The sequence below is a fragment of the Salmo salar genome, chromosome ssa16, assembly GCF_905237065.1.
Source record: "Salmo salar chromosome ssa16, Ssal_v3.1, whole genome shotgun sequence".
In the NCBI taxonomy this organism is placed as follows: Eukaryota; Metazoa; Chordata; class Actinopteri; order Salmoniformes; family Salmonidae; genus Salmo; species Salmo salar.
In genome coordinates, this window is record NC_059457.1 from 46,453,865 (window position 1) to 46,481,364 (window position 27,500).

At 47.0% G+C, this 27,500-nt stretch overlaps 1 protein-coding gene across 7 annotated transcripts in view; it reads left to right on the forward strand.

The window, feature by feature from the left end:
* LOC106574075 (nuclear factor 1 A-type) overlaps window positions 1-27,500 on the forward strand; it is a 283,951-nt gene that overhangs the window by 207,605 nt on the left and 48,846 nt on the right. For 3 of the 7 annotated variants that reach the window (XM_045697325.1, XM_045697324.1, XM_045697326.1), the window contains exons 5-8: window positions 667-784; window positions 6,842-6,969; window positions 14,609-14,659; window positions 24,145-24,282. In XM_045697325.1, coding sequence (XP_045553281.1) covers window positions 667-784; window positions 6,842-6,969; window positions 14,609-14,659; window positions 24,145-24,282 — 435 coding nt within the window. The remainder of the gene's footprint in view (window positions 1-666; window positions 785-6,841; window positions 6,970-14,608; window positions 14,660-24,144; window positions 24,283-27,500) is intronic. The other 4 variants (XM_045697328.1, XM_045697327.1, XM_045697331.1 and 1 more) reach the window with 2 other exon arrangements.

The window sequence follows — 27,500 nt, forward strand, 5'->3', positions numbered from 1 at the left end:
TTTGGTATGCAGCGGCGACCCTGCTCCTCCTTCTCCTCCTCTCCCTCCTCCCCTCTGCATCACGTTTGCGCTGTCCTCATCAAAAATAGTGGTCCCCGTCACCGTGAATATAAAGAGGCACCAACGGCATGCCTTTATGGACTGGATGACAAAAGGTGCCAGATAGTCCCACGGTGACCTACAACACACACTCACACACACACACATGAGCGGGAAGGGAAACCTTTTAAGTCAGACACTTTGGTGCAACAAGGTGAACGAGGTACCGGGTGCATCTAAAGTGGCTCCCTCTTATCTCCTCTCCTCTTGTCTCCTCTCCTCTGCAGGTGAAAGTAGAGGAGAGGAGACAATGAGAGGACACAAGGAGAGGAGGGACACTTATTGAGATGTACACTATGTGGTAGTTTAATAAATGGTAACACCTAATGTTCTTGTTGTCTCCCCTCTCTCCCCTCTCTCCCCTCTCTCCCCTCTCTCTCTCTCTCTCTCTCTCTCTCTCTCTCTGTCCTCTCTCTCTTTCTCTCTCTCCCCTCCCTCTCTCTCTCCCTCTCTCATCTCTCCCCCTTCTCCCTTCCCCCTCCCTCTCTCTGTCCTTCGCGCTCACTCTCTCTCTCGCTCTTTCCCTCTCTCTCTCCCTCCCCCATCATTCTCTTTATCCCTCTCTAGCCCCCATCGCAGCTGGGACGGGTCCTAACTTCTCGCTGGCCGACCTGGACAGCTCCTCCTACTACAGCATGAGCCCTGGGGCAATGAGGCGACCCTTACCCAGCACCTCCTCCAGCAGGTACACACACACATATAAACACACACACATATAAACACACACACCCATATAAACACACACACCCATATAAACACACACACACACACACACACACACACACACACACACACACACACACACACACACACACACACACACACACACACACACACACACACACACACACACACGCACACACACACACACACAGAAAGAGAGACACACACACACAGAGACAGACACGTACACCTGCATACACACACACACACACACACACACACACACACACACACACACACACATGCTTAGACACACAAGCACACACAGTTAGGCATGCACACACACCACACACACACACACACACACACACACACACACACACACACACACACACACACACACACACACACACACACACACACACACACACACACACATGCTCACTCATTCCCAGAGTAAAACCCTAGTCACCCCACAGTGTGTATTTGTGCATATGTACGTTTGTGCATTCATACTAATGTGTGTGTTTAGGAGAGCATTTGTGTGTGTGTGTGTGTGTTTCTCTCAAACACATTCTGACTCGGCCTACTACTCCGGAGACAGCCCACGCACCAGGTTGAAAGAGCAGCTTTACACACAGCGCTGTGAGGCACTACTCACTGAACTGGCTTCCAACCCACCATCTCCTGCTCCATACTCACATAATGAAGGCATATGGCCCGGAATCCTTTCTAATGTAACGTGTTGCACAAGCATACAGATGTTGGATCTTAACTTGATCACTCTTTTGTCGCTGTGAATTTTCCTGATGCATCCTTGTGACTGGCTGAAAATGTGCAGTTCTCTTTCTCTCCATCTAAAATAATGTTGTCTCTCGCTCAAACGCTATAGGCCTAGGTCCTATTACTGAAACATTCAATTGTACAAAAACGTCATGTACTTTTTTACAAAGGCGACATGCAGCCATATAGATCACCGACCATCATTTTATATAGCTCAATAAGACAAGACAGATATGGGTCTCCACTGGGCTACAACATTCAAGTGTATCCTTAACTCAAAATTGGGTTCAAGCTATCGGTTAGTTAGGGCACATACAGTCCTACCATGTCAGCGTGGGTTCGGCGTGGGTTCGATTCCGGCCTATGCCCTTTTGACACAAATAATTTGATCCCCCGATTGACTTGATGTAGTTACACATTTAAAATATGGACAGTCCAGGATTATTTCCCCCTGATGTTGATAGGAAATGACCAGACACTGTTGGATAAATAGGAAGCAAATAAAACAATAAGCCAGTAGAATACACCTACATCAGTTTCATACAAAAGGATTGTCCAGTACTGGGCTAGAAGTCGTGATGCTTGGAGCCTAACCTGCTGCTCAGACCACTGCACTAGTTCACAATGCTCTAGGAAGCCCTGAGAATACTGGATGGTATGAGGTCGGATGGTTTGCAGACCCTTCCCCAAACCACAGCCTCCTCGGGACGGCACTGCACGGTATAGCCTACAAACACCGCATCCAGCTGCTCCCTGGCGACAATTCTACATTTTAAATATCTATTCAAATGATTTTCCTCCTGCGACGGAATGGGTCGGTGAGATCTGACTTCTGTACACACGCATATTCTGTGCTATGGTTAAACTTGCGCATGTTAAATACGCATGTGTTTGCATATCAAACCAAATCAAATCAAATGTTATTTGTCACATAGCCGAATACAACAGGTGTAGACCTTACCGTGAAATGCTTACTTACAAGGCCTTAACCAACAATGCTGTTCAAGAAAGAGAGTTAAGAAAATATTTACTAAATATACTAAAGTAAAAAATTTAATTAAATCAAAAGTAACACAAGAAAATGACATAACAATAACGAGGCTATATACAGGGGGTACTGGTACCGAGTCAATGTGCGGGGGTACAGGTTAGTCGAGGTAAAGTGACTATGCATAGATAATAAACAGTGAGTAGCAGCAGTGTAAAAACAGAGGGGGTGAGGGGTCAATGTAAATAGTCCGGGTGGCCATTTGATTAATTGTTCAGCAGTCTTATGGCTGGGGGATAGAAGCTGTTGAGGAGCCTTTTGGACCTAGACTTGGCACTCCGGTACCGCTTGACGTGCAGTAGGAGAGAGAACAGTCTATGATTTGGGTGACTGGAGTCGGACAATTTTATAGGCCTTCCTCTGACACCGTCTAGTGTGTGTGTGTGTGTGTGTGTGTGTGTGTGTGTGTGTGTGTGTGTGTGTGTGTGTGTGTGTGTGTGTGTGTGTGTGTGTGTGTGTGTGTTATGCACGTGTGTGTGTGTGCAAGAGCATGTGTACCCATACACACATTTGTGCGTGTGTACGTCTCCACATATCCATGTCAGTGTGTAAGCTCACATACACCACCAGCCTCTCTCTCTCCGGTCAGCCTTCCTTCCTGTCAAAGCAAACAGGTCTGAACAAGGAGGCAGTGTGTGGACACGCTCGGCCCTAATTACGTGATTACCAGGAAAGCTCACCAGCAGACATCACATTCACAAATAAATGTCAGAACCAACGGCAAGGGAAATAACTCACTGGTCTAAGTGTGTATCCCAAGTGGAACACTGTTACCTATATAGTGCACTACTTCTAACCAGAGCCCGTATTGGCCCTGGTCAAAAGTGGTGCACTATAATGGGAATAGGGTGCCATTTGGGACCTACTCCTAGCCTCACTAACTGAGACAGATATACTGTACACACACCAGCACCAAACCACAGTCCGTCTTTGACTGGGGGGAGAGTTTCAGTGTGTAACTGGGGGGAGAGTTTCAGTGTGTAACTGGGGGGAGAGTTTCAGTGTGTGACTGGGGGGAGAGTTTCAGTGTTTGACTGGGGGAAGAGTTTCAGTGTGTGACTGGGGGAGAGTTTCAGTGTGTGACTGGGGGGAGAGTTTCAGTGTGTGACTGGGGGGAGAGTTTCAGTGTGTGACTGGGGGGAGAGTTTCAGTGTGTGACTGGGGGGAGAGTATCAGTGTGTGACTGGGGGGAGAGTTTCAGTGTTTGACTGGGGGGAGAGTTTCAGTGTTTGACTGGGGGGAGAGTTTCAGTGTGTGACTGGGGGGACAGCTTCAGTGTGTGACTGGGGGGGACAACTTCAGTGTGTGACTGGGGGGGACAGCTTCAGTGTGTGACTTGGGGGACAGCTTCAGTGTGTGACTGGGGGGAGAGTTTCAGTGTGTGACTGGGGGGAGAGTTTCAGTGTTTGACTGGGGGGAGAGTTTCAGTGTGTGACTGGGGGGAGAGTTTCAGTGTGTGACTGGGGGTAGAGTTTCAGTGTTTGACTGGGGGGAGAGTTTCAGTGTTTGACTGGAGGAGAGTTTCAGTGTGTGACTGGGGGAGAGTTTCAGTGTTTGACTGGGGGGAGAGTTTCAGTGTGTGACTGGGGGGAGAGTTTCAGTGTGTGACTGGGGGGAGAGTTTCAGTGTGTGACTGGGGGAGAGTTTCAGTGTGTGGTGTGACTGGGGGGAGAGTTTCAGTGTGTGACTGGGGGAGAGTTTCAGTGTGTAACTGGGGGAGAGTTTCAGTGTTTGACTGGGGGAGAGTTTCAGTGTTTGACTGGGGGGAGAGTTTCAGTGTTTGACTGGGGGGAGAGTTTCAGTGTGTGACTGGGGGGAGAGTTTCAGTGTGTGACTGGGGGGAGAGTTTCAGTGTGTGAGTGGGGGGAGAGTTTCAGTGTGTGACTGGGGGAGAGTTTCAGTGTGTGACTGGGGGGAGAGTTTCAGTGTGTGACTGGGGGGAGAGTTTCAGTGTTTGACTGGGGGAGAGTTTCAGTGTGTGACTGGGGGGAGAGTTTCAGTGTGTGACTGGGGGGAGAGTTTCAGTGTGTGACTGGGGGAGAGTTTCAGTGTGTGACTGGGGGAGAGTTTCAGTGTGTAACTGGGGGAGAGTTTCAGTGTGTGACTGGGGGAGAGTTTCAGTGTGTGACTGGGGGAGAGTTTCAGTGTTTGACTGGGGGAGAGTTTCAGTGTGTGACTGGGGGGAGAGTTTCAGTGTGTGACTGGGGGAGAGTTTCAGTGTGTGACTGGGGGGAGAGTTTCAGTGTGTGACTGGGGGAGAGTTTCAGTGTGTAACTGGGGGAGAGTTTCAGTGTGTGACTGGGGGGAGAGTTTCAGTGTTTGACTGGGGGAGAGTTTCAGTGTGTGACTGGGGGGAGAGTTTCAGTGTTTGACTGGGGGAAGAGTTTCAGTGTGTGACTGGGGGGACAGCTTCAGTGTTTGACTGGGGGGACAGCTTCAGTGTGTGACTGGGGGGACAGCTTCAGTGTGTGACTGGGGGGACAGCTTCAGTGTGTGACTGGGGGAGTTTCAGTGTGTGACTGGGGGGGAGTTTCAGTGTGTGACTGGGGGGAGAGTTTCAGTGTGTGACTGGGGGGAGAGTTTCAGTGTGCGACCGGGGGGAGAGTTTCAGTGTTTGACTGGGGGGAGAGTTTTAGTGTGTGACTGGGGAGAGAGGTTCAGTTTGTGACTAGGGGAGAGTTTCAGTGTGTGACTGGGGGAGAGTTTCAGTGTGTGACTGGGGGGAGAGTTTCAGTGTTTGACTGGGGGGAGAGTTTCAGTGTTTGACTGGGGGAGAGTTTCAGTGTGTGACTGGGGGGAGAGTTTCAGTGTGTGACTAGGGGAGAGTTTCAGTGTGTGACTGGGGGGACAGCTTCAGTGTTTGACTGGTGGGGACAGCTTCAGTGTTTGACTGGGGGGACAGCTTCAGTGTGTGACTGGGGGGACAGCTTCAGTGTGTGACTGGGGGGGACAGCTTCAGTGTTTGACTGGGGGGGACAGCTTCAGTGTGTGACTGGGGGGACAGCTTCAGTGTGTGACTGGGGGGACAGCTTCAGTGTGTGACTGGGGGGCAGCTTCAGTGTGTGACTGGGGGAACAGCTTCAGTGTGTGACTGGGGGGACAGCTTCAGTGTTTGACTGGGGGGACAGCTTCAGTGTGTGACTGGGGGGGACAGCTTCAGTGTTTGACTGGGGGGACAGCTTCAGTGTTTGACTGGGGGGACAGCTTCAGTGTGTGACTGGGGGGACAGCTTCAGTGTTTGACTGGGGGGACAGCTTCAGTGTGTGACGGGGGGACAGCTTCAGTGTGTGACGGGGGGACAGCTTCAGTGTGTGACTGGGGGGACAGCTTCAGTGTGTGACTGGGGGGACAGCTTCAGTGTTTGACTGGGGGGGACAGCTTCAGTGTGTGACTGGGGGGACAGCTTCAGTGTGTGACTGGGGGGACAGCTTCAGTGTGTGACTGGGGGGACAGCTTCAGTGTGTGACTGGGGGGACAGCTTCAGTGTTTGACTGGGGGGACAGCTTCAGTGTGTGACTGGGGGGGACAGCTTCAGTGTGTGACTGGGGGGGACAGCTTCAGTGTGTGACTGGGGGGGACAGCTTCAGTGTGTGACTGGGGGGACAGCTTCAGTGTTTGACTGGGGGGGACAGCTTCAGTGTTTGACTGGGGGGGACAGCTTCAGTGTGTGACTGGGGGGACAGCTTCAGTGTGTGACGGGGGGGACAGCTTCAGTGTGTGACTGGGGGGGACAGCTTCAGTGTGTGACTGGGGGGACAGCTTCAGTGTGTGACTGGGGGGGACAGCTTCAGTGTTTGACTGGGGGGGACAGCTTCAGTGTGTGACTGGGGGGGACAGCTTCAGTGTGTGACTGGGGGGGGACAGCTTCAGTGTGTGACTGGGGGGGACAGCTTCAGTGTGTGACTGGGGGGGACAGCTTCAGTGTTTGACTGAAGACTAGACACCAAGTTGGAGACTAGACACCAATGGAGACTAGACACCATGGAGACTAGACACCAAGTTTGCATCAAACTGAATATAGGATTTATGAAAATAGAAAATGACAGATACATTTGTGTAGATTGTACTTTGTATAGCACTTAAAACGCAATTTAACTATCAGACATTAACCCTGGTCTGTGTGTGTGTGTGTGTGTGTGTGTGTGTGTGTGTGTGTGTGTGTGTGTGTGTGTGTGTGTGTGTGTGTGTGTGTGTGTCCGTCCGTCCGTCCGTCCGTCCGTCCGTCTGTGTGTGTGTGTCCCCGTCCAGCTCGGCCAAGAGGATCAAGTGTATGGAGGACGAGGTGGACAGTCCAGGAGAAGAGTCCTACTACCCAGGCCAAGGGCGCTCCCCGGGCAGCGGCAGCCAGGCCAGCAGCTGGCACGAAGTGGAAACAGGTACATACTGCTGTAAACTGCCAAACAACCTACCCGACTGGTGCCAATACTCCTGTAACACACGCTTACCCTGTCCCTCATAGCCTCCCTACACTTACCCTGTTCCTGATACCCTCCCTACTCTTACCCTGTTCCTGATACCCTCCCTACACTTACCCTGTCCCTCATATCCTCCCTACTCTTACCCTGTCCCTCATACCCTCCCTACTCTTACCCTGTTTCTCATACCCTCCCTACACTTACCCTGTCCCTCATATCCTCCCTACTCTTACCCTGTTCCTGATACCCTCCCTACACTTACCCTGTCCCTCATATCCTCCCTACTCTTACCCTGTCCCTCATACCCTCCCTACTCTTACCCTGTTCCTCATACCCTCCCTACTCTTACCCTGTTCCTCATACCCTCCCTACTCTTACCCTGTTCCTGATACCCTCCCTACTCTTACCCTGTTCCTGATACCCTCCATACTCTTACCCTGTCCCTGATACCCTCCCTACTCTTACCCTGTCCCTGATACCCTCCCTACTCTTACCCTGTTCCTGATACCCTCCCTACTCTTACCCTGTCCCTGATACCCTCCCTACTCTTACCCTGTCCCTGATACCCTCCCTACTCTTACCCTGTCCCTCATAACCTCCCTACACTTACCCTGTCCCTCATACCCTCCCTACTCTTACCCTGTCCCTCATAGCCTCCCTACTCTTACCCTGTTCCTGATACCCTCCCTACTCTTACCCTGTCCCTGATACCCTCCCTACTCTTACCCTGTCCCTCATACCCTCCCTACTCTTACCCTGTCCCTCATACCCTCCCTACTCTTACCCTGTTCCTGATACCCTCCCTACTCTTACCCTGTCCCTCATACCCTCCCTACTCTTACCCTGTTCCTGATACCCTCCCTACTCTTACCCTGTCCCTCATACCCTCCCTACTCTTACCCTGTCCCTCATACCCTCCCTTCTCTTACCCTGTTCCTGATACCCTCCCTACTCTTACCCTGTTCCTGATACCCTCCCTACTCTTACCCTGTCCCTGATACCCTCCCTACTCTTACCCTGTCCCTCATACCCTCCCTACACTTACCCTGTCCCTCATACCCTCCCTACTCTTACCCTGTCCCTCATACCCTCCCTACTCTTACCCTGTCCCTGATACCCTCCCTACTCTTACCCTGTTCCTGATACCCTCCCTACTCTTACCCTGTCCCTCATACCCTCCCTACTCTTACCCTGTCCCTGATACCCTCCCTACTCTTACCCTGTCCCTCATATCCTCCCTACTCTTACCCTGTTCCTGATACCCTCCCTACTCTTACCCTGTCCCTCATACCCTCCCTACTCTTACCCTGTCCCTGATACCCTCCCTACTCTTACCCTGTTCCTGATACCCTCCCTACTCTTACCCTGTCCCTGATACCCTCCCTACTCTTACCCTGTCCCTCATACCCTCCCTACTCTTACCCTGTTCCTGATACCCTCCCTACTCTTACCCTGTTCCTGATACCCTCCCTACTCTTACCCTGTCCCTCATACCCTCCCTACTCTTACCCTGTCCCTCATACCCTCCCTACTCTTACCCTGTCCCTCATACCCTCCCTACTCTTACCCTGTCCCTCATACCCTCCCTACTCTTACCCTGTCCCTCATACCCTCCCTACTCTTACCCTGTCCCTCATACCCTCCCTACTCTTACCCTGTCCCTGATACCCTCCCTACTCTTACCCTGTCCCTCATACCCTCCCTACTCTTACCCTGTCCCTGATACCCTCCCTACTCTTACCCTGTCCCTCATACCCTCCCTACTCTTACCCTGTCCCTGATACCCTCCCTACTCTTACCCTGTTCCTGATACCCTCCCTACTCTTACCCTGTCCCTGATACCCTCCCTACTCTTACCCTGTTCCTGATACCCTCCCTACTCTTACCCTGTTCCTGATACCCTCCCTACTCTTACCCTGTCCCTGATACCCTCCATACTCTTACCCTGTTCCTGATACCCTCCCTACTCTTACCCTGTTCCTGATACCCTCCCTACTCTTACCCTGTTCCTGATACCCTCCCTACTCTTACCCTGTCCCTCATACCCTCCCTACTCTTACCCTGTTCCTGATACCCTCCCTACTCTTACCCTGTTCCTGATACCCTCCCTACTCTTACCCTGTCCCTGATACCCTCCCTACTCTTACCCTGTTCCTGATACCCTCCATACTCTTACCCTGTCCGTGATACCCTCCCTACTCTAACCCTGTCCCTCATACCCTCCCTACTCTTACCCTGTCCCTCATACCCTCCCTACTCTTACCCTGTCCCTCATAGCCTCCCTACTCTTACCCTGTTCCTGATACCCTCCCTACTCTTACCCTGTTCCTGATACCCTCCCTACTCTTACCCTGTCCCTCATACCCTCCCTACTCTTACCCTGTTCCTGATACCCTCCCTACTCTTACCCTGTCCGTGATACCCTCCCTACTTGGGGAGGAAGTGGACTGACAGGAGAGTGTGTGTGGGAATGTGTGTGTCAAGAGTTAGAATGCAGGGTTGTTTGCGTGCGTGACTGGTAAAAATGCAGGATTGTGTATGTGAGGGTGAGAATCGTGTGCGTCCTGTGTCTTCCCTGTCTGTCTTTCAGTGCATTTCTATCTCACATGGTCACATTTTTCAGATGCCTGGGATGGTCAGAACCACCTTCCAACATCATATACTTTTTAACAAAGGCCATCTGTCTTGATGGGATTAACAATGATGGGATTCACAATGATGGGATTAACAATGATGGGATTAACAATGGCATTAATGCTAACACATTGAAAACCATGGGGGGGGGCGCTGGAGGACATAGGGCCCCCGCAGGAATAGTCCAAGAGGCGTATGTGTGTGTTCCACACCCTGTATCCTGTCCTTATGTATGACAGGATGTGTATGTGTGTGTGTGTGTGTGTGTACCCCTCTGTGTGTCAATGTTCGTCGTGTGTGTGTGTGTGTGTGTGTGTGTGTGTGTGTGTGTGTGTGTGTGTGTGTGTGTGTGTGTGTGTGTGTGTGTGTGTGTGTGTGTGTGTGTGTGTGTGTGTGTGTGTGTGTGTGTGTGTGTCATACCACAATGCCTTAGGCTGGTGGGCTGTAAATCACTCAGGGTCTTCCTCCCGTGCTTCAGTGGCTTCACTCTGTAACACACACACACTGTCCCTATATGTCTCCCTGTATCTTCTCACCTTTTCTACTCTCTGCTCCCCTTCTTATTTATACTGAACTAAAATAGAAAAGCAATATGCAACGATTTCAAAGATTTTACTGAGTTACAGGTCATGTAAGGAAATCAGTCACTTGAAATAAATTCATTACGCCCTAATCTATGGATTTCAGATGACTGAGAATATAGATAGGTCACAGATACCTTAAAAAAACAGCTAGGGGTTTGGATCAGAAAACCAGTCAGTATCTGGTGTGACCACCATTTTTCTCATGCAGCGCGACACATCTCGTACGCATAGAGTTGATCAGGCTGTTGATTGTGACCTCTGGAATGTTGTTTCACTCTTTAATGGCTGTGCGAAGTCGCTGGATATTGTCGGGAACTGGAACACGCTGTCGTACACATCGATCCAGAGCATCCCGCACATGCTCAATGGCTATCATGTCTGGTGAATATGCAGGCCATGGAAGAACTGGGACATTTTCAGCTTCCATTAAATTGTGTTCGTTGTTCGTAGCTGGGGGCACTCTGTTCACAACGTTGACATCAGCAAACCGCTCGCCCACACAACACCATACTACACGTGCTCTGCGGTTGTGAAGCCGGTTTGACGTACTGCCAAATTCTCTAAAATGACAGAGGCAGCTTATGGTAGAGAAATTAACATTCAATTCTCTGGCAACAGCTCTGGTGGGCGTTCCTGCAGTCAGCATGCCAAATGCACGCTCCCTAAAATGTTGAGACATTTTTGGCATTGTGTTGTGTGACAAAACGGCACATTTTAAAGTGGCCTTTTATTGTCCCCAGCACAAGGTGCACCTGTGTAATTTTCATGCTGTTTAATCAGCTTCTTGATGTGCCACACCTTGTTGCGTTTATATTTTGGTTCAGTGTATATACAGTATATATATATGAAAATATATATGAATATATATATATATCAGTACATTATATATATTATATATATATATATTCACTGAACCAAAATATAAACGCAACATGTAAAGTGTTGGTCCCATGTTTCATGAGCTGAAATAAAAGATTTATATATATACTGCTCAAAAAAAATAAAGGGAACACCAAAATGAGGCTCAGTAGTGTGTGTGGCCTCCACGTGCCTGTATGACCTCCCTACAACGCCTGGGCATGCTCCTGATGAGGTGGCGGATGGTCTCCTGAGGGATCTCCTCCCAGACCTGGACTAAAGCATCCGCCAACTCCTGGACAGTCTGTGGTGCAACGTGGCGTTGGTGGATGGAGCGAGACATGATGTCCCAGATGTGCTCAATTGGATTCAGGTCTGAGGAACGGGCAGGCCAGTCCATAGCATCAATGCAACTGCTGACACACTCCAGCCACATGAGGTCTAGCATTGTCTTGCATTAGGAGGAACCCAGGGCCAACCGCACCAGCATATGGTCTCACAAGGGGTCTGAGGATCTCATCTCGGGACCTAATGGCAGTCAGGCTACCTCTGGCGAGCACATGGAGGGCTGTGCGGCCCCCCAAAGAAATGCCACCCCACACCATGACTGACCTAGCGCCAAACCGGTCATGCTGGAGGATGTTGCAGGCAGCAGAACATTCTCCACGGCGTCTCCAGACTCTGTCACGTCTGTCACATGTGCTCAGTGTGAACCTGCTTTCATCTGTGAAGAGCACAGGGCGCCAGTGGCGAATTTCCCAATCTTGGTGTTCTCTGGCAAATGCCAAACGTCCTGCACGGTGTTGGGCTGTAAGTACAACCCCCACCTGTGGACGTCGGGCCCTCATACCACCCTCATGGAGTCTGTTTCTGACCGTTTGAGCAGACACATGCACATTTGTGGCCTGCTGGAGGTCATTTTGCAGGGCTCTGGCAGTGCTCCTCCTGCTCCTCCTTGCACAAAGGCGGAGGTAGCGGTCCTGCTGCTGGGTTGTTGCCCTCCTACGGCCTCCTCTACGCCTCCTGATGTACTGGCCTGTCTCCTGGTAGCGCCTCCATGCTCTGGACACTACGCTGACAGACACAGCAAACCTTCTTGCCACAGCTCGCATTGATGTGCCATCCTGGATGAGCTGCACTACCTGAGCCACTTGTGTGGGTTGTAGACTCCGTCTCATGCTACCACTAGAGTGAAAGCACCGCCAGCATTCAAAAGTGACCAAAACATCAGCCAGGAAGCATAGGAACTGAGAAGTGGTCTGTGGTCCCCACCTGCAGAACCACTCCTTTATTGGGGGTGTCTTGCTAATTGCCTATAATTTCCACCTGTTGTCTATTCCATTTGCACAACAGCATGTGAAATTTATTGTCAATCAGTGTTGCTTCCTAAGTGGACAGTTTGATTTCACAGAAGTGTGATTGACTTGGAGTTACATTGTGTTGTTTAAGTGTTCCCTTTATTTTTTTGAGCAGTGTATATATTCGTTCGGTGTATATACAGTATATATATATACACACACAGTACCTGTCAAAGGTTTGGACACACCTACTCATTCCAGTGTTTTTCTTTATTTTTACTATTTTCTACATAATAGTGAATACATCAAAAGCTAAACTAAACTTAATTAAATCAAAATATATTTTATATTTGAGATTCTTCAAAGTAGCCACCCTGTGCCTCGATGACAGCTTTTCACACTCTTGCCATTCTCTCAACCAGCTTTACCTGGAATGCTTTTCCAACAGTCTTGAAGGATTTTCCACATATGTTGAGCACTTGTTGGCTGCTTGTTTCTTCACTCTGCGGTCCAACTCATCCCAAACCGTCTCAATTGGGTTGAGGTCGGGGGATTGTGGAGGCCAGGACATCTGATGCAGCACTCCATCAATCTCCTTCTTGGTGTAATAGCCCTTAGACAGCCTGGAGGTGTGTTGGGTCATTGTCATGTTGAAAATCAAATTATTGTCCCACTATGCGCAAAACAGATGGGATGGCGTATCGCTGTAAAATGCTGTGGTAGCCATTCTAGTTCAGTGTGCCTTGAATTCTGAATAAATCACAGACAGTGTCACCAGCAAAGCACCATCACACCACCTCCTCCATGCTTCACAGTGGGAACTACACATGCGGAGATCATCAGTTCACCTACTCTGCGTGTCACAAAGACATGGCGGTACTTTTGACTGGTACTGTATATATATATATCCTCTTCTTATAGCCTTACAGTGCAGAGAGAGAACACTCAAGGAGAGAAGAGACACACACACAGCTTTCTCCCTTCCTCGCAGACAATGTCACAGTAGAAAGCTCCTTATTCTCCTAATAAAAAGGGCGTGCTTTTACAGAGCTTCAATTACAGGTAGACGACAGGAGTGTGTGTCCGTGTGTGTGTGAGCCTGTGAGTGTGTGTGTGGAGGGGGAGTGTGTGTTTCTGTGGTGTGTGTGTGTGTGTGTGTGTGTGTGTGTGTGTGTGTGTGTGTGTGTGTGTGTGTGTGTGTGTGTGTGTGTGTGTGTGTGTGTGTGTGTGTGTGTGTGTGTGTGTGTGTGTGTGTGTGTGTGTGTGTGTGTGTGTGTGTGTGTGTGTGTGTGGTGTGTGTGAGCCTGTGAGTGTGTGTGTGGAGGGGGAGTGTGTGTTTTCGTTAAAGAGGAGAGGGTGGAGTTGCCGGGTGACTCGGAGAAGAGGCCCACCTGTAGGATAAGGGGATGGACGGGGACGGGCGGTGTTTCTGTGGTGTGTGTGTATGTGTGTTTCTGTGTGTGTGTGTGTTTCTGTGTTGTGTGTGTGTGTGTGTTTCTGTGTTGTGTGTGTGTGTTTCTGTGTTGTGTCTGTGTGTGTGTCTGTGTGTGTATGTGTGTGTGTGTGTGTTTCTGTGTTGTGTGTGTTTTTGTGTTTCTGTGTTGTGTGTGTGTGTGTGTGTGTGTGTTTTTGTGTTTCTGTGTTGTGTGTGTGTGTGTGTGTGTGTGTGTGTGTGTGTGTGTGTGTGTGTGTGTGTGTGTGTGTGTGTGTGTGTGTGTGTTTTGTGTTTCTGTGTTGTGTGTGTGTGTGTGTGTGTGTGTTTTTGTGTTTCTGTGTGTGTGTGTGTGTGTGTGTGTGTGTTTTTGTGTTTCTGTGTTGTGTGTGTGTGTGTGTGTGTGTGTGTGTGTGTGTGTGTGTGTGTGTGTGTGTGTGTGTGTGTGTGTGTGTGTGTGTGTGTGTGTGTGTGTTTTTCTGTTTCTGTTTCTGTTTCATATTCCCAGAGCTTAGGAATAAGACATGATGTCAGTGAGACCATCTCCATGACGTAAACAGGCTGTGTGGGTATGTTTGTGTACAGAGTGAGTGTGTGTGTGTGTGTGTATTTGTGATTGCCTGTGTAACGTGAGCCCGGCCCCGGTCCACCCTTATGGGAATGGAACATGCTTAATTGATGAGGTAATGCTCCATTTTCTCTCCTAACGCTACACTATATTCACCCTGCCTCTTTTTCTTTCTTCTCTTTTGTTCCCTTGTTTCTTTCCCCCTTTTCCTTTTGTCTCTCAAAAGCTGGATATAAACTGCGTGGCTCGCTAGCTAGTTCGTTCATCTCAAGACAAGGTAAAGATGCATTACTCTTTCCAATTTCACCTCCTATCCTCTGTTGCCCCCCCCCTTCTCTCCACCCCCTCACCCCTCCCCTCCCCTCCAAATCAGGACATGGTTATCGAGTTTTGTGGTTGGTGTTTTGTATTGTCTAGGCTTCTCCCCCCTCCTTCCACCTCTCCCACCCTTCACTGTGTGTGATTGTGATAAACAAAAGAATGGTACTGAAACAGATCCTTGCGGCACACCTTAGGCCTTATACGTTATGTACTGTAGCGTGGGGTTCATGTCCATTGGAATCTTAACAGTACACCATCATACCTACTGTAACTCTGCCCATTTTATATCTGTTAAGTGTCTCTCCGAATTTAGAAACAATTGTTAAGTGTCAAATTCACAAGGAGTTCTTTAGTGTCTTAAATTAGTTGTACGTTAAGCAACAGCTTGACTGGTAAGATGTCTTATTAAGACCCATTCAAATAAAATCAAATGTTATTGGTCACATACACATGTTTAGCAGATGTTATTGCGAGTGTTGCAAAATGCTTGTGCTTCTAGTTCTGACAGTGCAGCAATATCTAACATGTAATCTACCAATTCCACAACAACTACCTAATACACACAAATCTAAGTAAAGGAATGGAATAACAATATATACATATAAATATATGGATGAGCAATGACAGAGCGGCATAGGGAAGATGCAATAGATGGTATAAAATACAGTATATACATATGAGATGAGTTATGCAAGATATGTAAACATTATTCTGAAAAGAGAGTGTGTTCTATGCTAAAGACATGTTTATAGGGAAGAGGAGTGGAACTGACAGCGTTCTAGCAACATGAAATCTTATTCAAATCTGTTCATATACACCCCCAGGAAGAATATTACACCAATTTTTTTTTTTTACATTTTCTGACAAGCGAGCACTTAGATATGGTAATTTTCACGTTTTCAGAAATTCATAGCATATTTGGGAATGACATATATAGTAAGGAATTTGGGAACCTTCTATAGCAACATAGAGTGGGAAAGCGGCTGTGCGTTTGGACACATAATAGACACTGCAGCAAATAAAACATCTGTCTTGTCCAGGACCCGACCCGAGTCCACGCAAATAAGCCATCTGCCACACGGCCTGCTATCGTTCACATTGAACTGGACTGTGTGTTTACAGGCAGTAGGGCCTGCTATCATTCACTATGAACTGGACTGTGTGTTTACAGGCAGTAGGACCTGCTATCGTTCACATTGAACTGGACTGTGTGTTTACAGGCGTTAGGGCCTGCCATCATTCACTATGAACTGGACTGTGTGTTTACAGGCAGTAGGGCCTGCCATCATTCACTATGAACGGGACTGTGTGTTTACAGGCAGTAGGGCCTGCTATCGTTCACTTTCAACTGGACTGTGTGTTTACAGGAAGTAGGGCCTGCTATCGTTCACATTGAACTGGACTGTGTGTTTACAGGCAGTAGGGCCTGCTATCGTTCATATTGAACTGGACTGTGTGTTTACAGGCAGTAGGGCCTGCTATCACTATGAACTGGACTGTGTGTTTACAGGAAGTAGCACGCACCTTTAGATCATTAGAACACATTCGCCAAAATACACCTGAGGCTGAATGGATTTGGGCAAATATGTAAATACCATGGGAGTCCTCTTACATTTGGGTACTTCACAGTTCTATTGATCAAACAACCATGAGAATGTAAACTCTCTCTCCCTCAGTTGCCTATTCACAACAACAGGATCAACAACTAATGCTGGCCAGAGTCGAGATGAGATCAAATCTAGCGAGGTAGCAATAGATAAACCCTCTCAGCTAGTTGGCCATCAAAATTGCACTGACAAATGATGTGGAATAGTAGCCTGCTCGCCCTTCTGCAGTTTGCCTGCCAATGCATGCTTGTCCCAACCCACGTTTTGACAACCGAATGAGAACTTGCCTGCCTGGCCGTCCATTTGATCGATGCCAAATACATTTGATTGGCAGCTAAGAGATATGCTAACAGGCAAAGCGATTCACATTTCTTGCTAGCTAATCAAATTACATTGCAGCATCTCTAGCTGTAGCCAATGAAAAACAATATGAAGGGAAAAAGTCAATCACTCATCCACTCCTCCAATGACATGACATCCTCCCAGCAGCTAGCTAGCTAGCCAACGTTAAGCTGTTTTTAGCTTGCTAAATAAATAGCTAGTTACATAAATAGATACGCTAGCCCAGGGGTGTCAAACTCAATAGTGCACGGGCCATATTGAAACATTTCCAGGCCAGACATAGTCTATTTGTTTTTACAAAGAAACTTGCAGCTGCGGCCCAAACTGGCCATTGTTTTATTATAAAAAATAAGGCGATTTATAATGTCTACTTATATGATGCTGTATATAGCATTTTAACATATTAAAACAAAGGAAGAGATAAGTAATATTTGTCCAGCCTTTGCTGCTATGATATGCTGCGACCCTAATCAAAAAGTATTTAATAACTCCAAATAACAAAAACATAGCTATAGGTTGTTGTAACATTTAAACTTAAAACATGTTTTTCATTTTTTTGCACTGCATGTATCACTGGTGCAGTTGAATGCAGCATTGCTATATGGTGCACTCTAAATGTATTGTAGTTGAATAGCTAGCCTAGGCTACTGCTCAAATCTTTCTGTAATGGGCCTATTCATGGGGTTTTATTGCAGGTTTAGTTTTTTGACTATTCATTGTCAAGCTTTAATAACCGAAGCCAGACTACAACATTTTAGTAGCCTAGCTAGGACTGGCATGTGTCTGTACACTTTCCTTCCACTGCACGCTGTAAATTGGGACACACGAAAGCGGCACAATTGAATTTGAATTCACCGATGTGAGTGCATCAGGCTGTAATTTTAGATGACTCAACTGTTGACTCATTTATACTCGCTTGTGTGTCCTATTCATCCAGCAGGCCTTGTGTGTCCTATTCATCCAGCAGGCCTTGTGTGTCCTATTCAGCCAGCAGGCCTTGTGTGTCCTATTCAGCCAGCAGGCCTTGTGTGTCCTATTCAGCCAGCAGGCCTTGTGTGTCCTATTCGGCCCGCAGGCCTTGTGTGTCCTATTCGGCCCGCAGGCCTTGTGTGTGCGCTAGCCTATTAGCTACGTTATGACTGACTTGTGATCATTGCCCTTGCTAGTTTGATTATATTGACGTTCCCAGCCTTAGTTACATTTGTACGTTTCTGTTCAAAATGTTGAGTCATTGAAACTGAACCAGTGCATCCTGAATGGGTGGAGGCAGCAAACAATGTACCAAGCAATATACCAAACAATGTACCAAACAATGTACCAGTCCAGCTGGGATTTATTTTTGAATTATATTAATCATGCATTGAACTGCATCTATCTATTCTGCTAACAATGTCTTACTGTACATCATGGAATTTATTGGCAAATATAACTTTGGTTTTGAAGCATAAACTGAGACTTTGATATTTTTTTACTTATGTAATGATTTTCTCTTTGTTTTATATCTGCAAAGTAGTTAAAAGGCTGTCAGTTCCACTTTAAACAATGTGTTGCATCCTCTGTGTATTATGGAATTCAGCGTCTCCCCCTTCACCCCTCAATTGTGTGCATTGTGGACTGTATGGGTGTTTGTGTATCTGTGTGTACATTAGCATACGTGTGTGTGTGTGCCGGAGTCTATGTCTGTGTGTGTGTATATGTGTATTGGTCCCCGTGTCCTTGTTCATCTGCACACTGAGTGGGAACAGTGCAAGCCGACATGTGAATGTCCGCATCACACGTCTGTCTGTTCACGTTCTCCAGATTACTGGGATTCAGATCGCGCCGTCATCCCAACTTCCATTCATATCTTTTATTTCCATTACGCTGTCATTCTCCTTTTGCCTTGGAGCACTCTGTTGTTTTGATGGTGGATTTGGTTTGTTTGTGGTTACCGAGACGTGTCTGTGTGCGTGTGTGTGCTTGTGTGTACGTGTGTGGAAACACTTGTCGGCATTGGGACAAGTGAGACACGTCAACAGCTGCTGATGCCTCTTCTGGTGTGTGTGCGTGCGCGCCCGTGTGTGTATGTGTGTATAGACCCCTCACCGCGGTGAACAGTGTTATAATTAGACGTGTTTCGTTTAAAGTGTAACCCGTGGACCGGCATGCCAGCCATTTCCCAGGTAACCCACGTCAGGTCTGAGAAACTCATATGACCGTCTCGTCTGGCTTAAATAGCCATGTGTCAGCAGGATAGTGTGCGTGTGTGTGTCTGCTTGCGAGTGTGTGTGGTGTGTGTGTGTGTGTGTGTGTGTGTGTGTGTGTGTGTGTGTGTGTGTGTGTGTGTGTGTGTGTGTGTGTGTGTGTGTGTATGTGTGTGTGTGTGTGTGTCTGCTTGCAAGTGTGTGTGTGTATGTGTGTGTGTGTGTGTGTGTCTGCTTGCAAGTGTGTGTGTGTGTGTGTGTGTGTGTGTGTGTGTGTGTGTGTGTGTGTGTGTGTGTGTGTGTGTGTGTGTGTGTGTGTGTGTGTGTGTGTGTGTGTGTGTGTGTGTGTGTGTGTGTGTGTGTGTGTGTGTGTCCTGCTTGCGAGTGTGAAGGGGGTCTGAGCTGTATGTCTCAGCTGACTATTCAAGGAAGAAGTTATTAGTTCAAAGAAACATGTTGAGAAGAAGACTTACTCAATCCATATATTTGATTGGATTAAAGGTCTGAAGCATAATCACATTGCTTTGGCCGGGACCATTACCAGCAGTCTCCACCTATCAGAGAAGGCCTTGCAGCAACGTGTATCAGACATGACTGTACATTACACTACACACCGTTGTCCCTGGCATTGATAAGGCCGTCTGTATACATGGCTGAGTCTGCCCCATTTGGACCCACTTTGTTATAGTCTCTCTGGCTGCCGTGCTCGCCCACGTGCAAGCCCCTGAGACAGGGCAGAGCGGGGACAGCTCAGGCCTGATTAATGAACACCGGAGAAGACTCCACGATAGAGGGGGAGACCAATGGACAGCAGAGGAAGAGGAGGAGGAGGAGGAGGGAGATGCTTGATACTGCCTTACCAGCTGTGAGGCCTGTCAATTTGTCAGAAGAGGAAGGAGAGAGGGATGGAGAGAGGGATGGAGAGAGGGATGGAGAGAGGGATGGAGAGATGCAGTCCCTCTGTGTGATAATGCCTCTGAAGGGAGAGTGTTGAGTACGGCCTGAATCTGATTCCACCTGACAGAACCTTTTCAAGTGTTCATTACTCACTCTGACTTTAGGCCCCTACACCCAATCACACACACACACACACACACATAGTAAAGAACACACACAATCGCTCTCTCATACACAGTCAATCCACCACAAGTTCCCACACACTATAGCTTATGGCTCCCAGTCTCTCCCCTATCACCACTCTCTTCTCTCTCATTCTCTCTCTACCTTTCTTTTCTCTTCTCTATGTCACTGTAACGCCATGACACACACTACATTACTTCCTGAATCACATGCTCCTAGAGCCCTCTAGCACACAGAGAAGGCTCGTCTGGAATAGCATTGTGAACAAGGATACACAAGCTCTTTCGATACAGAAGAAGAAGCCCTTTGAAGATGAACCTGCCCACTATCCCACAGTTCAGCCTGTGACTCCAGCCCAGGTCTAAACCTCCTGCCCCTCCTGCACCTCCAGTCCCTCCAGCCTCCCATGTTGCTCTGTCCACTCTATCCTATCAGAGGGACCAGCCCGGCGGGCCTCTGAAGCTAATAACGCTACTTAAAAAGGCAGGTGAAATAACGAATGAAGGAATGGGCTGAGGTTTCTCCTTCTGAAGCCACCCCCCGTTTGGTCTGGGCCTTTTATCAGCTGCCTGTGGGAACATGGGATTTGTGGTTCTGACAGCTGGCGCGTGGTGAGATTGGTTCGTGCACCAAACGAGTCTTCGGATTTAAAACGGTGACTCTTTGATGTTTTTTTCCTGTTTGATCGTGCTCTCTCTGGGATTTGTGGTTACTGTTGTTATTGTTTATGTCATGTTGGAGCTACTAGCTTTGGTCTAAGAAAATATATACATATATGGACATCCAATGGCTTTGGAGCAGGTCCTGGAGATCAAAGTATACATTAAGCAATATGTCTAGAAGAAGCCGTTTCAACCCTTATTGGTATTCATCAGGTGAATGAGTGTTTCTGGGGTGGCGAGCGTTGTGTGCTTGTGAGCTGTTGTAGAGCTGAGTGAAACTGTTATTGAGTGAAACTGTGTTGGATGTGGGTTTATCGACCTGTGTGTGTCTGTCTGTGTAACCTTCTGTGTCTTGCTAGCTGGTGTCCTTTCCATGGTGTCTGTATGGCCTCATCTGTTTGTATTGAAAGCACCCAACCCATCCTCCAACCTGCCACCACTTCAAAGAAGTTGCCCCTAACTGGTCCAAGATCAGATTTACCTAATGGTTAAGGCTAAAATTGTGTAATTTGATCCTGTGCTTAGGAGCAAACTCAGTTTGATCGAGCAGTCTTCCTCATGCCTCCCCTCTGTACCCAAGGGAGGCATGTCCCTGTCTCTTTCTTTGTCTGTCTCTCTCTTTATCTCCCTCTCTCACTCGCCTGAAAGGGGGAAGGAGTCTGAGAGGGCTGGAGAAACTAAGGTTTCTTCATCATTTAGGACTAAACTACCACACACACTTATCACACACACCTCAGTCCCTTAACACAGAAACAGGGACCTGGACTCCTCAGTCCCTTAACACAGAAACAGGGACCTGGACACCTCAGTCCCTTAACACAGAAACAGGGACCTGGACACCTCAGTCCCTTAACACAGAAACAGGGACCTGGACACCTCAGTCCCTTAACACAGAAACAGGGACCTGGACACCTCAGTCCCTTAACACAGAAACAGGGACCTGGACACCTCAGTCCCTTAACACAGAAACAGGGACCTGGACACCTCAGTCCCTTAACACAGAAACAGGGACCTGGACACCTCAGTCCCTTAACACAGAAACAGGGACCTGGACACCTCAGTCCCTTAACACAGAAACAGGGACCTGGACACCTCAGTCCCTTAACACAGAAACAGGGACCTGGACACCTCAGTCCCTTAACACAGAAACAGGGACCTGGACACCTCAGTCCCTTAACACAGAAACAGGGACCTGGACACCTCAGTCCCTTAACACAGAAACAGGGACCTGGACACCTCAGTCCCTTAACACAGAAACAGGGACCTGGACACCTCAGTCCTGCTGCTTCCAAGACGAGCTACAAAATGTGAACATTTGTGCACGCTCTTTTCGGGATGTCGGAATGCACGTTTAAGTCAAATCAAATCAAATTGTATTTGTCACATATGCCGAATACAACAGGTGTTGACCTTACAGTGAAATGCTTACTTCCGAGCCCCTAACCAACAATGCCGTTTTAAGAAAAATAAGAGTTAAGAAAAATATTTACAACAATAAAATAACAATAACGAGGCTTTATACAGGGGGTACCAGTACCGAGTCAATGTGCGGGTTAGTCTTCAAAAAGAAGAAGGAAAGAAACAGAGGAGAGACATTATTAGGAAAGCTTTATTCTAAGACAAATATTTTAGCAGCTAAAGTCATTGTGTTTTTTAGCTGCATTCGTTTTATCTCGACTGACGTGCCGGGTATGCAGAGTTTCCACAATTTAATTTTCATTTATTCATTATTTTCATCACAATTCATTTTTCTGGGTAATATCTTAATACACTGCTCAAAAAAATAAAGGGAACACTTAAACAACACAATGTAACTCCAAGTCAATCACACTTCTGTGAAATCAAACTGTCCACTTAGGAAGCAACACTGATTGACAATAAATTTCACATGCTGTTGTGCAAATGGAATAGACAACAGGTGGAAATTATAGGCAATTAGCAAGACACCCCCAATAAAGGAGTGGTTCTGCAGGTGGGGACCACAGACCACTTCTCAGTTCCTATGCTTCCTGGCTGATGTTTTGGTCACTTTTGAATGCTGGCGGTGCTTTCACTCTAGTGGTAGCATGAGACGGAGTCTACAACCCACACAAGTGGCTCAGGTAGTGCAGCTCATCCAGGATGGCACATCAATGCGAGCTGTGGCAAGAAGGTTTGCTGTGTCTGTCAGCGTAGTGTCCAGAGCATGGAGGCGCTACCAGTAGACAGGCCAGTACATCAGGAGATGTGGAGGAGGCCGTAGGAGGGCAACAACCCAGCAGCAGGACCGCTACCTCCGCCTTTGTGCAAGGAGGAGCAGGAGGAGCACTGCCAGAGCCCTGCAAAATGACCTCCAGCAGGCCACAAATGTGCATGTGTCTGCTCAAACGGTCAGAAACAGACTCCATGAGGGTGGTATGAGGGCCCGACGTCCACAGGTGGGGGTTGTGCTTACAGCCCAAAACCGTGCAGGACGTTTGGCATTTGCCAGAGAACACAGAGATTGGCAAATTCGCCACTGGCGCCCTGTGCTCTTCACAGATGAAAGCAGGTTCACACTGAGCACACGTGACAGACGTGACAGAGTCTGGAGACGCCGTGGAGAACGTTCTGCTGCCTGAAACATCCTCCAACATGACCGGTTTGGCGGTGGGTCAGTCATGGTGTGAGGTGGCATTTCTTTGGGGGGCCGCACAGCCCTCCATGTGCTCGCCAGAGGTAGCCTGACTGCCATTAAGTACCGAGATGAGATCCTCAGACCCCTTGTGAGACCATATGCTGGTGTGGTTGGCCCTGGGTTCCTCCTAATGCAAGACAATGCTAGACTTCATGTGGCTGGAGTGTGTCAGCAGTTTCTGCAAGAGGAAGGCATTGATGCTATGGACTGGCACGCCCGTTCCCCTGACCTGAATCCAATTGATCACATCTGGGACATCATGTCTCGCTCCATCCACCAACGCCACGTTGCACCACAGACTGTCCAGGAGTTGGCGGATGCTTTAGTCCAGGTCTGGGAGGAGATCCCTCAGGAGACCATCCGCCACCTCATCAGGAGCATGCCCAGGCGTTGTAGGGAGGTCATACAGGCACGTGGAGGCCACACACACTACTGAGCCTCATTTTGACTTGTTTTAAGGACATTACATCAAAGTTGGATCAGCCTGTAGTGTGGTTTTCCACTTTAATTTTGAGTGTGACTCCAAATCCAGACCTCCATGGGTTGATAAATTGGATTTCCATTGATTATTTTTGTGTGATTTTGTTGTCAGCACATTCAACTATGTAAAGAAAAAAGTATTTAATAAAATGATTTCATTCATTCAGATCTAGGATGTGTTATTTTAGTGTTCCCTTTATTTTTTTGAGCAGTATATAATTCAAAATCGCATGTCCACCTCGAGCAGTACAGTAGCTTATGCCACACTCTGTTGGGCCCTGACCACTTCCCCTGTCCTCCCCTTAGCCTGCCCTCCAGCCCCTCTTTCACTCACTCCCCACGCCCCCCTCTCTGCCATCTCTCACATGTGAGCCCAGAGAGCCTCCATGACATTGCCTTATTAAATTGCACTTATCAATCATTCTTACCAGGGATGCCACCGTCCACCACATTAAAGAAGTCAGAGAAGTGTGGTTTCAGCAGCCCTGTCGTGCCTTCGCAGACCACTTCCTACTCCCCTCGAACGGCATTCACACATCATCATCAGCCTGTTATTACAGGACCTAGAGGTAAAGTCCTCCCTGTACTCCCCCAGTCCCCCCATTTACACATCATCATCAGTCTGTTATTACAGGACCTAGAGGTAAAGTCCTCCCTGTACTCCCCAATCCCCCCATTCACACATCATCATCAGCCTGTTATTACAGGACCTAGAGGTAAAGTCCTCCCTGTACTCCCCCAGTCCCCCCATTCACACATCATCATCAGTCTGTTATTACAGGACCTAGAGGTAAAGTCCTCCCTGTACTCCCCAGTCCCCCATTCACACATCATCATCAGCCTGTTATTACAGGACCTAGAGGTAAAGTCCTCCCTGTACTCCCCAGTCCCCCCATTCACACATCATCATCAGCCTGTTATTACAGGACCTAGAGGTAAAGTCCTCCCTGTACTCCCCCAGTCCCCCCATTCACACATCATCATCAGTCTGTTATTACAGGACCTAGAGGTAAAGTCCTCCCTGTACTCCCCAGTCCCCCCATTTACACATCATCATCAGCCTGTTATTACAGGACCTAGAGGTAAAGTCCTCCCTGTACTCCCCAGTCCCCCCATTTACACATCATCATCAGTCTGTTATTACAGGACCTAGAGGTAAAGTCCTCCCTGTACTCCCCAGTCCCCCCATTCACACATCATCATCAGGACCTAGAGGTGAGGTCCCCCCAACTCCCTTATACTCACCAGTCCTTTCCCACCCCGACCTTGTCCTCCCTGCCTCCCCCTCTCCACCCCAACCATGTCCTCCCTGCCTTCCTGACGAAATCATGTCATTATGTGGTATAACTGTCAGATTAAGTCGTGTCATTATGTGGTTTAACTGTCAGATTAAGTCGTGGTATAACTGTCAGATTAAATCGTGTCATTATGTGGTATAACTATCAGATTAAGTCGTGTCATTATGTGGTGTAACTATCAGATGAAGTCATGTCATTAAGTGGTATAACTGTCAGATTAAGTCGTGTCATTAATTGGTATAACTGTCTGATTAAATCGTGTCATTGTGTGGTATAACTATTAGATTAAATTGTGTCATTATGTGGTATAACTATCATATCAGATTAAATCGTGTCATTATGTGGTATAACTGTCAGATTAAATCGTGTCATTATGTGGTATAACTGTCAGATTAAGTCATGTCATTATGTGGTATAACTGTCAGATTAAGTATTGTCATTAAGTGGTATAGCTGTCAGATTAAATTGTGTCATTATGTGGTATAACTATCAGATTAAATCGTGTCATTATGTGGTATAACTGTCAGATTAAATTGTGGTATAACTGTCAGATTAAATCATGTCATTATGTGGTATAACTATCAGATTAAGTTGTGTCATTAAGCGGTATAACTGTCAGATTAAATTGTGGTATAACATTACGTGGTATAACTATCAGATTAAGTTGCGTCATTATGTGGTATAACTATCAAATTAAATTGTCATTATGTGGTATAACATTCAGATTAAGTCGTGTCATTAAGTGGTATAACTATCAGATTAAGTCGTGTCATTATGTGGTATAACTATCAGATTAAGTCATGTCATTATGTGGTATAACTGTCAGATTAAGTTTTGTCATTAAGTGGTATAACTGTCAGATTAAATTGTGTCATTATGTGGTATAAACATCATATTAAGTCGTGTCATTATGTGGTATAACTATCAGATTAAATTGTGTCATTAAGTGGTATAACAGTCAGATTAAGTCATGTCGTTAAGTGGTATAGCTGTCAGATTAAATTGTCATTATGCGGTATAACTATCAGATTAAATTGTTTCATTATGTGGTATAACTGCCAGATTAAGTTGTGGTATAACTGTCAGATTATATCATGTCATTATGTGGTATAACTATCAGATGAAGTTGTGTCATTAAGTGGTATAACTGTCAGATTAAATTGTGTCATTATGTGGTATAACCATCAGATTAAATTGTGTCATTATGTGGTATAACTATCAGATTAAGTTGTGTCATTAAGTGGTATAACTATCAGATTAAGTTGTGTCATTATGTGGTATAAACATCATATTAAGTCGTGTCATTATGTGGTATAACTATCAGATTAAGTCGTGTCATTATGTGGTTTAACTGTCAGATTAAGTCGTGGTATAACTGTCAGATTAAATCGTGTCATTATGTGGTATAACTATCAGATTAAGTCGTGTCATTAATTGGTATAACTGTCTGATTAAATCGTGTCATTGTGTGGTATAACTGTCAGATTAAGTCTTGTCATTAAGTGGTATAACTATCAGATTAAGTTGTGTCATTATGTGGTATAACAGTCAGATTAAGTCGTGCCATTAATTGGTATAACTGTCAGATGAAGTCTTGTCATTATGTGGTATACCTGTCAGATTAAATTGTGGAATAACTGTCAGATTAAATCATGTCATTATGTGGTAAAACTATCATATCAGATTAAGTCATGTCATTATGTGGTATAACTGTCAGATTAAGTCGTGTCATTAAGTGGTATAACCATCAGATTAAGTCGTGTCATTATGTGGTATAACCATCAGATTAAGTCGTGTCATTATGTGGTATAACTATCAGATTAAGTCGTGTCCTTATGTGGTATAACTGTCAGATTAAATCGTGTAATTATGTGGTATAACTATCAGATTAAGTCGTGTCATTACGTGGTATAACTGTCAGATTAAGTCGTGTCATTAAGTGGTATAGCTGTCAGATTAAATCGTGTCATTATGTGGTATAACCATCAGATTAAATTGTGTCATTATGTGGTATAACTATCAGATTAAGTCCTGTCATTATGTGGTATAACCATCAGATTAAGTCCTGTCATTATGTGGTATAACTGTCAGATTAAATCCTGTCATTATGTGGTATAACTATCAGATTTGGGATGTTGTGTTCTACGCTAACATAAAATGCCAAAATGATGGTGTTCATTAATCTTCACCAGTCGAGACGGTTGTCATATCTATTTGGTTGACTTTAACCACCAATTTCAACTGTAATTGATTTATCATACTCAGAGATTCTTCTTCACGCACCACTTTCCCTCCTGAAATGTTAGCCGAACCCGTTGAGCCGAGAGACGTAGGTGTTGCCGCAGGGCACCACAATTTGGCAAACAAAGACTCGCGAGCCGCACGGTTCGTTAGCTCGACTTCTCGTCTTCAAAAGAGCTATTAAAACACTCCTCAGCCTTCTTCTCCCATGGATTTATGCAGGCATGCACGCCCGCGCACACACACTC